The 15,214-nt window shown below is 35.4% G+C and overlaps 1 protein-coding gene across 1 annotated transcript; it reads left to right on the top strand.

Annotated features, from left to right (window-relative positions):
- The first annotated feature begins 9,412 nt into the window (after positions 1-9,412).
- On the top strand, positions 9,413-13,890 carry LOC149261536 (beta-glucosidase 13-like). The gene is made up of 13 exons (XM_089381959.1): positions 9,413-9,562; positions 9,681-9,747; positions 9,834-9,892; positions 10,034-10,109; positions 10,201-10,281; positions 10,374-10,461; positions 10,548-10,800; positions 10,971-11,089; positions 11,421-11,641; positions 13,202-13,233; positions 13,329-13,431; positions 13,518-13,626; positions 13,722-13,890. The coding sequence occupies exons 1-13, from the start codon at positions 9,413-9,415 to the stop codon at positions 13,888-13,890; spliced, it is 1,527 nt and encodes a 508-aa protein (XP_089238085.1).
- Positions 13,891-15,214: the final 1,324 nt, after the last annotated feature.

The raw sequence follows: 15,214 nt of genomic DNA, 5'->3' as shown, positions 1-15,214 counted from the left end.
GACCAAGTACATCGTTCTCATGCAAAGGTGGAGCACGAACAATTAACAAGAAGTGCTAAGGATCCATGAAGTTGGCTCTGTTATGGTGGAGGCCCATGGCTCTCAACTCTCACCCTATAAGTTCCAATGTGGCCCTCTAGAGGGATAAAACCCCATATAGGGATATTAAGCCCCAAATGGAGACCCAACTGCAATCCTACATAAGCTCCAATGCATCCCCTTGCCCTCCAATACAACAACACATTAAAATAATCAAGTAAAGGAGCTTACAAGTCATGGGATCAATGGGGCACTTCATGGTGGCATGCCCTCCCATAGTGGGCTTTAGAATGTACAAGTGTCTCCAAGCTCAATAGGGGTTTGATCAAGGACCCCATTTAGGAGATTTCGACCTTTAAAGGGGGTGACTTGTCCATGTTACATCCCTAAAGTGGTAGGTGGAAAATGATATAATAATGGAATGGAGTGGGGATTAGGGGAATCATCTAGACCACATGTCACGGTACAAGGGTAGCTATAATAAAGGAAGCCCACACCTGAGTATGTGAGTAGGAGGGAGAAAATCGTTGTACATGTGCTACCCCAACCTTTGTTTGTCCACCCTTCTTCATATGCCTTTTTCCTTTGATTGATTTTTCTTCATAATTGCTCGGAGCCCTAGGGGATGAGAGCATGATGTGTACTATATAGCACTGAATACCCCCTTAAGGTGGGGTAGTTCATCGTCCACCAAGGTTTGGGACAATCATAGGTTCCTTAATGATGGAAGGGGCTCATTTAGGGCCCATAGGAACTAGGGTGATGACCATGGATAAGGGGTAGAGCTCATGTTTGACGTTTTCCCACATGTTAAATTTGTATGTCTCGACCATATTTTGCATCTTCTAGTACATTTCATATTGAGAGTGGCCAAATTGTGCTTTTTCTTTTCTTTTTAGTTGTATCAACCTCTGGGGCTTCGTTCTAGGCTTGAACTAAAGTGTGGATAAGGGGAGGGGGAGGTTAACCCTGCGTGGACCCAGTGAACACATGTGGACCCTGATGGATAAAGTCTAGATGAATGGGGCTAAAATGAGTGGAAGGGGAGTGATGTAGGTGGTATTGGGAAGTGGGACCACACAACCAAAATTAGGGTTTCCCATGTAATGTCAACCCTAAAACTAATGGTCATTCAAGGAGATCCCACGGGACTAGGACACAAGGCTAACCACGAAATTGGGTAGTGGAGACAAGAGTAAAAACCTAGCCCACTCTTTCAATCGCCCCACCAATCCATGCCCAAGAGTGCCCATGAAAAGTAAGGAAAGTTACTTAACTGCGCCAATGAAAAGCCATACCTTTGGGGTTAGGAGGCCTGCCTTCAAACATTCCATCGTCAAGTGGCGAAGATAATGACACATCGAGCTATCTGGTGGTTGCTAGCTCCTAGTTGAGGACTATCTAGGAGAATTTTTTTCTCCTATATACATTATCCACAGGTGGTGGGTAATAATGCCCACTTGTCGATGCCCCAGGTGCCCACCTGTCTGCACCCACCTGGTAGAGCTTTGACCTTTGGCCCTTCAAAACATGGAACATTAAAACCTAGAATCTTGTTCATGTAGCAGCTTGACCTTGAAATTCATGATGCTCATGAGCTCTATTTGGCCTTGAGAACTTCTGAGGAGAATTTCTCAAGAGATAGTACAATTTCGGCACTAACATATATATTATATAAAACAAAAAGAATTAATATATATATATATATATATATATATATATATATATGTGTGTGTGTGTGTACGTGTTGATTTCTAGTGTTCTTTCGTAGAGAGATTTGATTCCTCTAAAAAATTGATAGTTCCATAATTAAGATGGATCTATACTAGTATTAATAATTTCAAATCTAAATTTATATATTTTTTTAATTAACCTATACAATACAAATTATCAAATAAAAAATAATATTATATAAATAAATATTTGTTTTTTATATTTATAAAATACCATTAAAAAACTATAATACAAATTATTAAATATTAAATAAAATCATATATGAAAATTTATAAAAATAATATAAGGAAAGTTATAAAGAAATGATTAGGAGCTTTTTCTAAATCCGTTGACGTCCAGGTATGAACGACTCATATGTTCTATATGAGGAGATCACGTGCTTCTGAGTAAAGTTCGAGCATCCTGAATTGAAATCTGGAAGTGAAGCTAATAAATATGGGAATGGTATATTATAAAATCGGAACTTCACAATGAAGTTATCAAATTCATGCTCGTTGTTCTAGGCCGACGTGGACGTGGACAGCGATGTTTTTATGACAATGCGGGTTACGGGATTATTATAAATGTGTTTTGTTATTAAAAAAATTGCATCCCGCGGATCTATAAACTACACTGTTAAATACAGTAATAATTTTCATTGCACATTTTTTTAAAGCGTAAAATACACTGTTAATTTTTATTGTTTTACTTTTAATTATTTTAATATATTTATTTTTCATATTATTTTTCTATTTATTTATTTTTATTTTATTTTAAAATTAATTTCTTCATCTAATTAGAATATAAAGTTATTAGAATCTAAGTTTTTTTAAATTTACTAAAAGTCATCAAGGTATCTCATGGATGCAAAGAGCTGCTCAATGCCAACTAAGGACCATTTAAGAGAAAAATTGTCTCATATATACACTATCCACATATTGTGGGTAACATCTAGCTCCAACTAGGACATCAGCTCTCGAAGAGGTGCATGAAGTTGCTCGAATGGGAGGTCATGACACCCCCAACAATCTCTTGGTAAGTAGACCTGTTACCTTCACATATCAAAGACCAAGCACACAGGGAAACATGTTTTCATGGTGTCTTATGATCACCCATGCTTAGTATTAGGCCATAAAAAATCAACAAGAAAGTAAAAATGCAATTTTAATATAAATGCACCTAATCTATCTTGAAAATATCATATGATATTAGTTCTAATGAGAAAATGAGCATGCAATTCATCCTACTCTAACATGCATATGATACAATGTCAAGTGCTAAGTATAATCATCGATCCAATGCAACTAGCATGTCAATTTATCAGTGATAAAACATGTGCTTCTATGATTATTTATGCAGTAGATCCAAAAATACAAATGGGAAGAAAAGTATGAGGGATTATGAGGGTCAGAGGTGGGAAAATGAGAGACCCATATGCTACAGAAAGAAATAACGGGGGAAGGAAAAGACACCAACTGAGAAGATTGAATTTGCTCCTCTAACCAAAAGATGGAAATGTCAATGACCAAGTACATAAATATTTGATGAAGAACTATCTCAAGTCTATCATCCTTGGGGTAAGAAGGAATGAATGACTTATACATACTCAGACATATTTAGGATTATGTTATTTTGTCTATTGTGAAAATAAGAGGTGGAATCATCATTGAATTTTGGGGGGAACCATGATTTTTCATTTCTCATAGGGAAACTAGCTCTTCAACAAAGCTAGGGGAATACAAATCATCACAGACATATATCTCAGGGTTGGGGACACAACAAGGGGAGGATTTATCAAACATGAAGAAAAACCCTTTATCGGTGGCATTGCTAAAGGAAGCATCTTTCTCAATCTCATTAGTACAAGCACTATCAGAATTATCCGAAATGGTGGAAATTTCTTCTTGTTTGGATGAATTGTCATCATCTTGGAACATGAAAAAGAGACCTTTCTAATATTTAGGAAGGGCATCAGAAGGACCAACACTGATAATTGGATGTGGTGGAGCACTTTCTTCTTCTTTGGGTTCATTTTTTCGGGTTTGACACATCATTGGGCCTTCATACCCAATTCCCCAATCAACAACACAAAAATCAATCATAGATTCTTCATCCACTTGATGATCATGATCTACCTTAGAAATATCCCATTCCTCATCATGCATTTGTTGTTGGTTAACTGACAATTCATTTCTTCTTTTCTAGGCAAGGATGACTTTTCCTCTTTCCTCTTCTCTTGGAGGACAACAGCTAAGATATATGTTACATTAGTTTGTTATAATGCTTCTAAGAGGAGAGCATCACTAGGTTTCTTACCATATTCAATTTTCATTTTATAGAGCTCCTCCTCTTGCTTGTATAAATGGAATAATAAATCATTAGCATTATATTCCATTACTAACCTCCTGCAAGACCTATTATATTTGTTCATTCTTTCTTGCGATATATGGAGGCTTTTAGGATCAAACTCTTCGTCATCCTCAAAGGACATGTTTTTCAATTCATGGGCCTCCTTTTCGGTACAATCCTTGAGGTATTCATTGATAAATTGACCTTGATGCTCTTTATATCCTTCTTCAAGCATAAAACCATATTCAATAACTTCCTCCTCTCAAAGGGCCACGTCCAACATTTGGCATATGACTTCATGAGATTGGAAAGCCGACCCTTTATGCAACAAGATATGTACAAAAAAGACTGAGAGAGAAGGAATGATTTTAGGCTCACATGACTCAAGCCAATCGCTATTGGGGGTGATGAATAAGACAAACAATTCGATTTGGTCACAAGGTTGAGTTATATTTTTCCTTGAAAGATACCTCGCAATCCTTACAACATGATTGGTTGCAGAATGTGGATCCCCATCAAGCATTGACATATTCTTCATGGATTCTAACGAGGGATATATTAGGGTCCCTATCATATCTGTGGTAGGAATATATGTGGCCAGCATGTTGTTGGGCCTTTAATGACATGGGAGTCGTCAGGGGTGAATGAAATTTCCTTGACAAACGATTGCTTCACCCTACAAGCATTGACCTTAGAAAATAATAAAGAACCAGGGCTTGGTTCTTCCAATGGAGTCGCTAAGAATGATATGTCAATATTGTCATATGGAGAACAACAAATGTGTCTTGTTTCCCCAGGGATTGTGCCAAAATGTTGTCTCAAACTAGCAGGGGTCTTAGGAGGGGATCCTAAAGGGCAACTACTAGTTTAAGGGAAATAATAGAGCTATAGCCCACTATCACTTCAGCTAAGGCTCCCTTCTCTTTAAGGACTTTCACCAATGGGAGGAGAACGGGAATAAATGGAATCACTAGATGAGCAGGTTAATGAAATGATAAGGAGTGATTCTTGAGGCCTATTCACTAGAGAGACTCAATTGTATAGTTTGCTTGTTAGGGAAGCAAGGTGATAGGCTCTCTAGGAAGGGCTAAGAAGGTCTTTGACGTTAGGTTTTGAGAGTATATCTTATCGAGGAAGTAGCTAGACTCAATAGGTCCTATGAATGCTTGGATTCTAAGTGATCTTTGTGAAATTGGAATCAACAAGTTGTGGAACCATAAAAGGCCAAGTGGAGCCAAAGTTAGGCCGAGGATATGGGGTTAATCAACCAAAGATGTATTTTACCTAATATTGGAAGGGAAGTGGATCAAAGAAAGAGTTTTTTATTTATTTATTTAATTTTATGATCCTAATGAGGTCACTAGCCAATGGGAAACCAAGGGAAATAATTAATCTTCGAGCTAGGGCTTAAAATATCTCAAGATCCCACCGTCAGAATTTCGTGAAATTTGGAGGGCCTCTAGAGGACAAACCAACACAATTGTGGGAAAGAGAGCAAATTATTTTTATGGCTAAATCATGAGAAAAGTGATGCCTTAGGTGAACTATGGAGGCTAAGCCTAGAAAAAGAGGGGAAGGTTAGAAAATTAAGCTTTGAAAGTGATAACCTATGGAGAATTTGTGCCTTTTCCTTTGGGAGAGATGGAGTCAGGGATAATTTATGGTAGGGAAGAGTTCACCCAATCAAGGAGACCTTAAAACAAATTTGCATGGAATTAGGGCATGAAAGCAACTGCTTCCAGAAATTTATACTTCAATTTGCAATAATTGACGACTTATTGAGATGTATTTATCACAAATTATCTCTACTAGGAACATTCACCCATTCATACATGGCCCATGACATGATGCAACGCTATAAAATATCACAATTTCCACTAATTCATATAGAAAAGCAATAAATTTCGTACTTGTATAGAAAAAATCCCAGCAACATTCATGTGACAAAGTAAATAACAAGAATATGTATGAAGAGAGCACTTACATGTATAAAAGAGTATATCCAATCATCAAAGTATGCCAATAAGGAAGCTCCAAGACAAGAAAGAGATATCCGAACATCAAAATTCATCCATAATATCCAAACTTGTCCTCCAAAAGGGATAGTGAAAATCTCACAAGAGAAAATAACTCAATCCAAGTGATGATGAATGAGAGAGAATGCTTCTCTTCTATTTATACAATCCTCTAAGGTATTTGAATAACCTAATTTAGACTAATAATGCCCCTAGAATAAAATAATGTGCATAATAATAATACTTTTTGGTGACAAAGTGCACCAAAATAGCTCAATAACATAAGAATAAGCATCTCAAGAGGGCATAATGTCTGAGCGGTGCCATGATGTAGAACTGGGCTCCAAACATAGTGGACAAGGAGTTTTCCCTTTTTTTTCCAAGCAAGAACTTGTGGTGCTCCCAAATGGGTGTGGGGGCACAAGGATATCCTCATGGGTCTCCAAGTGGATCAAAAATTCATGTAGACTATCTTTAAGGGCTAGGATGATGACATAACATCTCCCTCTATAGCGGGTGATATCCTTTGTACCCCGCAACATCTGCCAAGTGTGTGGTGCATGCATAGAGTCTATTGGGCATGGTGGACCAAGTGCATCATCCTCATCCAAAGGTGGAAGACGAAAATCAACAAGCGGTGCTGGGGATCCATGAAGTTTTCTCTGCTATGGTGGAGGCCCATGGCTCTCAACACTCACCTTACAAGTTCCAATGTGGTCCTTTGGAGGGAGGATCCCGTATAGGGATACCAAACCCCAAATGGAGACCCACCTGTAATCCTACACAAGCTTCAATGCTTCCACTTGCCCTCTAATACAACAACTCATTTAAATAATCAAGTAAAAGAGCTTACAAGTCATGGGATCAATGGGGCACTTCATGGTGGCACACCCTTCCATAGTAGACTTTAGAATGTATAAATGTCTCCAAGCTCAATAGGGCGTTAATCAAGGACCCCATTTAGGTGGTTTCGACCTTTAAAGGGGGTGACCTGTCCATTGTACATCCCTAAAGCGGTAGGTGGCAAATGATATAATAATGGAATAGAGTGGGGATCAGGGTAATCATATAGACCACATGTCATGGAAGCCCACACCTGAGTATGTGAGTGTAGGAGGGAGAAACTCATGGTACATGTGTTAACCCAACCTTTGTTTTTCCACCCTTCTTCATATGCCTTTTTCCTTTGATTGATTTTTCTTCATAATTGCTCAAAGCTCTAGGGGATGAGAGCATGATGTGTAGTATATAGCATTGGATACCCCCTTAATGTGGGGCAGTTCATCGCCCACCAGGGTTTGGGACAATCATGGGTTCCTTAATGATGGAAAGGGCTCATTTAGGGCCCATAGGAACTAGGGTGATGGCCATGGATAAGCGGTAGAGCTCACGTTTGACTTTTTCCAATGCACTAATTTTGTATGTCTCAACCATCTTTTGCATCTTGCAGTACATTTCCTATTGAGAGTAGCCAAATTATGCATTTTTCTTTTCTTTTTAGCTGCATTAACCTCTGGGGTTTTGTTCTAGGCTTGACGTAAGGTGTGGACAAGGGGAGGGGGAGGTTAACCCTATGTGGACCCGGAAGGGTAAAGAGATGAATGGGGCTAAAATTAGTGGAAGGGGGGTGATGTATGTGGTATCGGGAAGCAAGACCACACAACCAAAATTAGGGTTTCCCATGTAGTGTCAACCCTAAAACTAATGGTCAGTAAAGGAGATCCCACGGGACTAGGACACAACGCTAACCGCAAAATTGGGTAGTGGAGACTAGAGTACAAATCTAGCACACTCTTTCTGACGAATCCCCCCACCAATCCATGCCCAAAAGTGCCCATGACAAGTAAGGAAAATTACTTAACTACACCAATGAAAAGCCATACCTTTGGGGTTGGGAGGCTCGCCTTCAAACATTCCAACATAACAAGTGGGCAGGGGACCACATGGCTGGCTCAAGTGGCGGAGATGATGACATGTCGAGCTATCTGGTGGCTGCAAGGGGTTGCTATGTACAGGTTGAGGACTATGTAGGAGAATTTTTTTCTCCTATATACATTATCCACAGGTGGTGGGTAACAATGCCCACTTATTGGTGCCTGAGGTGCCCACCTGTTAGAGCTTTGCCCTTTGGCCCTTCAAAACATGGAACATTAAAACCTAGAATCTTGTTCATGTAGCAACGTGGCATTGAAATCCATGATGCTCATGAGCTCCATTTGGCCTTGAAAACTTCTTAGGAGAATTTCTCGAGGAATAGTACGATTTTGGTATTAACATATATATTATATAAAACAAAATGAATATATATATATATATATATATATATATATATAGTGTCTTTTGGTAAAGAAATTTGATTCCTCTCAACCTTTAGTAAATTTATAATTAATAATTTCAAATCTAAATTTATATTTACTTTTTGTTATTTACCTAATATAATAACAAAATTTCTATACAAATTATAAATAACAAATAATATTATATAAATAAATATTTATTTTTTATATTTATAAAATACTATTAAAAAACTATCATACAAATTATTAAATATGGAATAAAATCATATATTTATAAAAATGATATAAGGAAATTTATAAAAGCAATAATTTATAAAGAAATGATTATAATAGATTCCCTAATTTTAAAAAGTGTTCGCATATATCAACGACATGCAATTGTGTTGGTAAAAATAAATATGAAAACGCAGATGTCGGAGCTAGTTGCTTTTTCTAAATCCGTTGACCTTCAGTTAGGAGCAACTCATGAGGAGATCACGTGCTTGTCAGTAAAGTTCGACTATCCTGAATTGGAATTGGGAAGTGGAGCAAATAAAATAGGGGAATGGTAGAATTTCACGTGTGAAGTTATTAAATGCAGTTGTCTTTAAAGAGATTTTTTTTTAGAAGTTTTTCTGTTGTAGTCAAAATCTGACAATAATTTATTGAAATTGCAAGTTTGATAGTTAATTTCTGTACAAAATTTGGCAGTAATTTATTGAAATTGCAAGAGTTTTTCAAGATACTGAATCCAAATATACAATTAAAAACTATTTTAAATAATACAAATCAAAATTTAATCTCAATTTTTTTGACCGGATTCCATCACCAAAATCTCCAAAAAATGGCAGTATAATAAATTCATACTTGTTGTTGTAGGCGGATGTGGGCGTGGACAGCTCTGATTTTAGAACAATGCTGGTTACGGGAATATTATAAATATGTCTTGTTATTAAAAAAATTGCATCCCGCGGATCTATAAACTGATCCTCACACGATTCGCAATTCAGCTAACGCAAAATGGCTAAAATTCAAGGTCCAAGGGCGCCCTGCATCTGTTTGATTTCAATCTTTCTAATGATCATTGGAGTTGCAGGAGCTTCACCAAAGCTAGGAAGAAGCAGTTTCCCAAATGGTTTCAAATTTGGTGCCGCTACATCTGCATATCAGGTTCCACTTTTATCATTAGTCCATTCCACTAATTCATTCATTAATGGATTAAGTAACCCTCTGGTTTTTTTGTTTTACTGGTAATATTCTGAACTTGCAAATTCTAATTGTGTAACAGGTGGAAGGAGCTGCGGATGAGGGTGGGAAAGGCCCCAGCATTTGGGACACATTCTCCCACATTCCAGGTTAATTAGTGCATACCACGAGGTGGGTAATTTAATTTGGTGGCATGTATTATGTATTTATTGGTTGTTATTGAACGTTAATGCAGGTAAAATTGCCGATGGAAAGAATGGGGATGTTGCAGTAGATCAATACCACCGCTATAAGGTACAAGTTAAAATTATTTGAAGAGTTGAAGCATTTTATTTCAGAACCTGAGCGTAATTGATTTTATATTTGAGAATATTTCAGAAATGTGATAAACCTAAACGAAGTTTATGGAATGGATTTATTTGCAATTTCATGCAGGAAGATGTTCAGCTTCTTAAATACATGGGAATGGACGTCTATCGCTTTTCTATTTCATGGCCACGCATATTTCCCAGTACGTTGAATTAAGGAACAGTGATATGTTTACCAATAACTCTACAATGGATTGTAAATGGCCGCTCTCATTTATTCTTTAAAATTTACAGAGGGCTCTCCCAGACACGGAGGAGTCAATGAAGAGGGAATTGCCTATTACAATAATCTCATCAACGAGCTGCTCAAAAATGGTATTTGAAAAACAAATGTTAGCTACACTTGTGAAGAGTTTTATATATATAACATGCAGGCCATTTATACATGGATCTGAGTTTTGATGCAGGTATACAGCCTTTTGTTACACTGTTTCACTGGGACCTGCCACAAGCTCTGGAGGATGAGTATGGGGGATTCCGTAGCAAAAGAGTAGTGTAAGATTCACTCTCATAATTTTGTTCTAAATTTCTTCTGAAATATCGAGACATTTGATTCTGATATATATTGATCACTCTTTCAGGGCGGACTTTAGCTTCTTCGCAGATCAATGTTTTCGATCTTTTGGAGACCGTGTGAAGTATTGGCTAACTATAAACGAACCACTTGCCTTCTCAGTATATGGCTACGATTTAGGGCTTCTCGCACCCGGCCGATGTTCAGCTCCATTTGGAAACTGTACATCAGGAAATTCTGCAACGGAGCCCTACATTGTAGCCCATAATTTGCTTCTTGCACATAGCGCCGCCGTAAAAATATATCGGACTAAATACCAGGTGAGAGATTATGTTCTGTTTTGGATATTCTAACCGAGAAAGAATATATATATATATATATATATATATCCCCAAATACCAGGTGAGGGATTATGCTCTGTTTTAGATATTAAACCTGAGAAAAAAGACATATATACCGCTTTGAATATCTATTTGAAAATAAAATGCAGGCGAAGTGGAAAGGGTCTATCGGCATAGCGCTGGTAATGACGTGGATAGTGCCGTATTTAAAGAAGTCTCTGCTTGATCAACAGGCTACACAGAGAGCAATTGACTTCAGAATAGGGTGGTACGCACATGCATTTGTTTTCAGGATTTGTAATCTACATAAAAAGTCGAACCGGATAAAAGAATCATTGATTGATTCTATCTTAAAACTTGATTTAATATTTTAGTATTTACAATGTAGATAGGGATAACGTTGGAAGTGGACATAATAATTATTAATTGATTTTATATTGATACACAATTTAATATTTCAGAATCTGAAATGGGAACGATAATCATTGATTGATTCTATCAGGTTATATTGAGATACAATTTAATACTTCAAAATCTGAAATGGGCACGATAATCATTGATTGATTCTATCTTGAAACCTGATTTAATTCGCATTACAGGTATTTAGACCCATTGACATCGGGGAAATACCCGGACTCTATGAGAAGGTTGGTGGGAGCACGTTTACCCCGATTTAGCCGTGAAGAGGCTAAAGATTTAAGAGGCTCCTTTGACTTTCTGGGTTATAATTACTATTTTACACAGCTTGCGATCAACAATCCAAATCCACCCAATCCCCTACACACTGACTATTTTCTGGACGCCCGCGCTAATGTGACATGTAAGTCGAATCTATAGTATATTCGTTGGTTCGATTCGATTTAATTCGTACAATCTAAACGGTACGGTTTTGGTTTACAGCAAATTTTATATTTAAAACAGGCTAGAAAAACAGAAATTTCTATATTACAAAATTTAAAACAGGCTAGAAAAACAGAAATTTCTATATTACAAAATTTAAAACAAAGCTAAATTTTTTATTTAAAAACAAGCCAAAAAATCCAAGAAACACTTTTGATATATTAACAAATTTTGGAGGATAACTATGATACTGTTTTTAATAGAAATTTCTATATTACAAAATTTGAAATAAAAGTAAATTTTATATTTAAAAATATGTAAAAAGAAGATCTAAAACACACTTCTAGTTTATTGAGAAATGTTGGAGGATAGTCATAGTGTTGTAGTTGAACTATTACTGTTGTGGAATTCAAATAAAAGATTTTTTTGTACAGTTTGTAATAAAAAATATTTTGTTAATATTATTGTTCATTATTATTGAATAAATTTGGTTTCGATAGAGATTCGTTAAATGAAATTGAAGTTTTAAATTTATTTAGAAAATCTGATGATTCTAGTATCAAATTTTTATATAATTATCTAAATTTTGAATTTAATAACCTGATATTTCATTGTATCTCGGCCTTGATTTATTAGTTGATAATTTAGCCTTCATCTATTAAACTCAGGGCCATTTGAAATCTTGAACTAATGCATGCATTCTCTTTTCAGAAATGAGGATGTTTTTTACATTTTCAAAGTTTATATGGATTTGCCTAAGGAGAGAGACATAAATTTCCTAGTATGTGGAGATTACTTAAACCCTATTTTTAATATTTAGTATTCCATTTTTTACATAAGATTCTAGTTTTGAGTTTTCATTTCTAGATTTTACTTTACATGTCTTCCACAATTTGTCCCTCATTTGTTTTTGATCATTCTAAATAGGAGGGGTTGTAATATCTTAGGCAAGAGAGGTCACTGTTAGAGATAAGTAAACACAACTATTCTTGTGAGAAAAGATTTAATAACTTTTTTTAAACATTTGAATATAATGTTTGTCATTTTCAATTTTTAAAATTTTAGAAAAATAAGTGTCTATATGATGCATATTTTAGAATCTTTCCAGTATTGAATTGTAGAGAGTCAAAAAATTTCACTATTAAATTCGAAATCAAACTCAAATTAGAATTGGGTAACTATGATCAGAAAAATAACTGCCATAATCTCCATTTGATCAAAAATTATTATTAATCAAATTTTCTCAATATTGCAGAATTTATTGAATTTCAAACAAATGTCAATTATTTGAAAGAATAACTTCGGCGAAAATCACATGTAGATAGACATTTGTCGAAGCGTTTCGAACCAACTAGTGTGGTTCATCGTCACGACAAGTTGAAGAAACAGATCCAGCTTAGCATGATAAATAGTCTGAGCAGAGTCTCCCATATTTATTCAAAATATAGAATAAGTTTTGGTATTAAAACTTTCTTGTGGACTGCCATATTTATTATATATTGTATAAATTTTAACGTTAACATAATTGTTGGTGGTTCAGTTGAAATAAATGGAGATATCATTGGATCAAATGTAAGTGTGTGATTAATATATACATTTAATTACATTACAAATTTTATTCTATTTTACATGAACTTACGTCTAAATATACGAATCTCCGTTTGCAGGAGGGTGCAAGCGCTTTCAGATCTTATCCAAAGGGAATAAGGGATCTGATAAATTATACGAAGCATCGTTATAACAACCCTCCCATTTACATCACAGAGACTGGTACGTGAAATCATTGAATAACAATTTTATGAACTGTAAAAATTATGAATCTCATTGTTATTCAAAATATGCATGGATTTCAACAGGGTATGCGGATTTTGACAATGGCACAACCCCACTGAAAAAAGCGTTACAGGATTCGAAGCGAGTGAAGTACCATCATCAACATCTATCAAAAATACTGGAAGCCATAAGGTGCGTTGCCTTTAACATAAGATTTAGGTGTTATTATTTGAGAATGGTTACTGACGAGGCTCTGCAACTTTGCAATGTCATAAAATGAATGACAGGGAAGGCGCTGATGTCCGAGGTTATATTGTGTGGGCGCTGCTGGACAATTTCGAATGGTTTAGTGGATATAATGTCCGATTTGGTTTAAATTATGTGGATTACAGGCACAATTTAAAGCGATATGCGAGGGCATCTGCACATTGGTTTAAACACTTACTCAGGATTTAAAATACTTGTGCTTTAAATTTGGATTAAAAAATTTATAAATAAATTTCCATGCAAGCTGCCAAAGCTTGGCATATCTTTATGCCTAATTGGCATCTTATGTTTCATTTAAAATTATCTGTTGTAATTAAATCCTTGAAAAGAACTGTCCAAAAATATTTGGAATTAAAATGAATAATAAATAAATGCCTATGTAAGCTGACAAGCATATCTTTCTGCCTAATTGGCATTTTATGTTTCATTTAAAATTATATTTTGTTTTGGAATGTTAGAAAAAATCTATACTAAATTGTTTAATGGTTTTAAGAATACTTGTAGGTAAATGTTTCTTGGTTCATAATCATCATTTAAAATTATTATCATGGTTAATGCTTTTTTATTTTTCGTAGGAAAAAGAAATTAATTTTTCGAGTAGAAAATTTAAATTGGAAGGAAAATTATCATGGTTAATGCTTTTTTATTTTTCGTAGGAAAAAGAAATTAATTTTTCGAGTAGAAAATTTAAATTGGAAGGAAAATGTACGCAGAAATTATATTTTTAAAGTAGAAACAGAAATTTTTTATATTGAAAATTTATATTCTTACTTCAGTAATTTTCCATTCCCAAACTTTCATGCTATCAACTATCAATACTGGGGAAATATGTTAATTAATTTTTTCTAAACAATGGATTTTTAGGCAAGTTTCTTTGGATCTAGGATAAAAAAGATTATTTATTTTCCAACAAAATGCTAGTCCCTGATGTCTCTACCTCATAGGGTTTACTATTCAAAAGGTGCAACAAAATTTTTGCTGCTAGACATTAACTAAACAAATCTATATTTTTCAAGCCTTATCCTCCGAAAGTTTGGGCTTTGCTATGGATGTCCATTTAACAATTGGGATATCTTCCTAGGATATGCTATCAACCCACGAGAATCTAAAGTTTTAATTTACGATTTTTCTGAATGATGGTTTTTTTGGATAGCAGTAATTGATGTCTAGTAAACTAGATGCTTTCTAGCATCGATTTAACCAAGACTAATTGGCCTCCTATGGACATGAGAAGTTTGTTAACCCAGATTGAGATTTTAGCCTCAATATTCTTAATAAACCAAAGCCATCCTACCACCTTGTATGCATTAGGGTTAAGGAAGAGGCCCATATGTTTGAGGCCTTCTTGCAAACATTTATATTGAAAAGAGAACGATTGACCAAGAAAAGTCTTAATAGGAGATTACATGTGGTATTAGTAGATTTCCTTTCGTTAATTTTCATGCTTATGGCTATATCAGATTAAGAGAGTATTCATTTTATATGTGAAATATTAGAACATGAAGCCATAAGA

The sequence above is a fragment of the Pinus tabuliformis genome, chromosome 6 (assembly GCF_031772625.1).
Source record: "Pinus tabuliformis cultivar Carrire ecotype Pingquan chromosome 6, CPIR1, whole genome shotgun sequence".
Classification (NCBI taxonomy): Eukaryota; Viridiplantae; Streptophyta; class Pinopsida; order Pinales; family Pinaceae; genus Pinus; species Pinus tabuliformis.
Note: the sequence above shows the minus strand (reverse complement) of the source record. Positions and strands in the feature narration are given on the sequence as shown.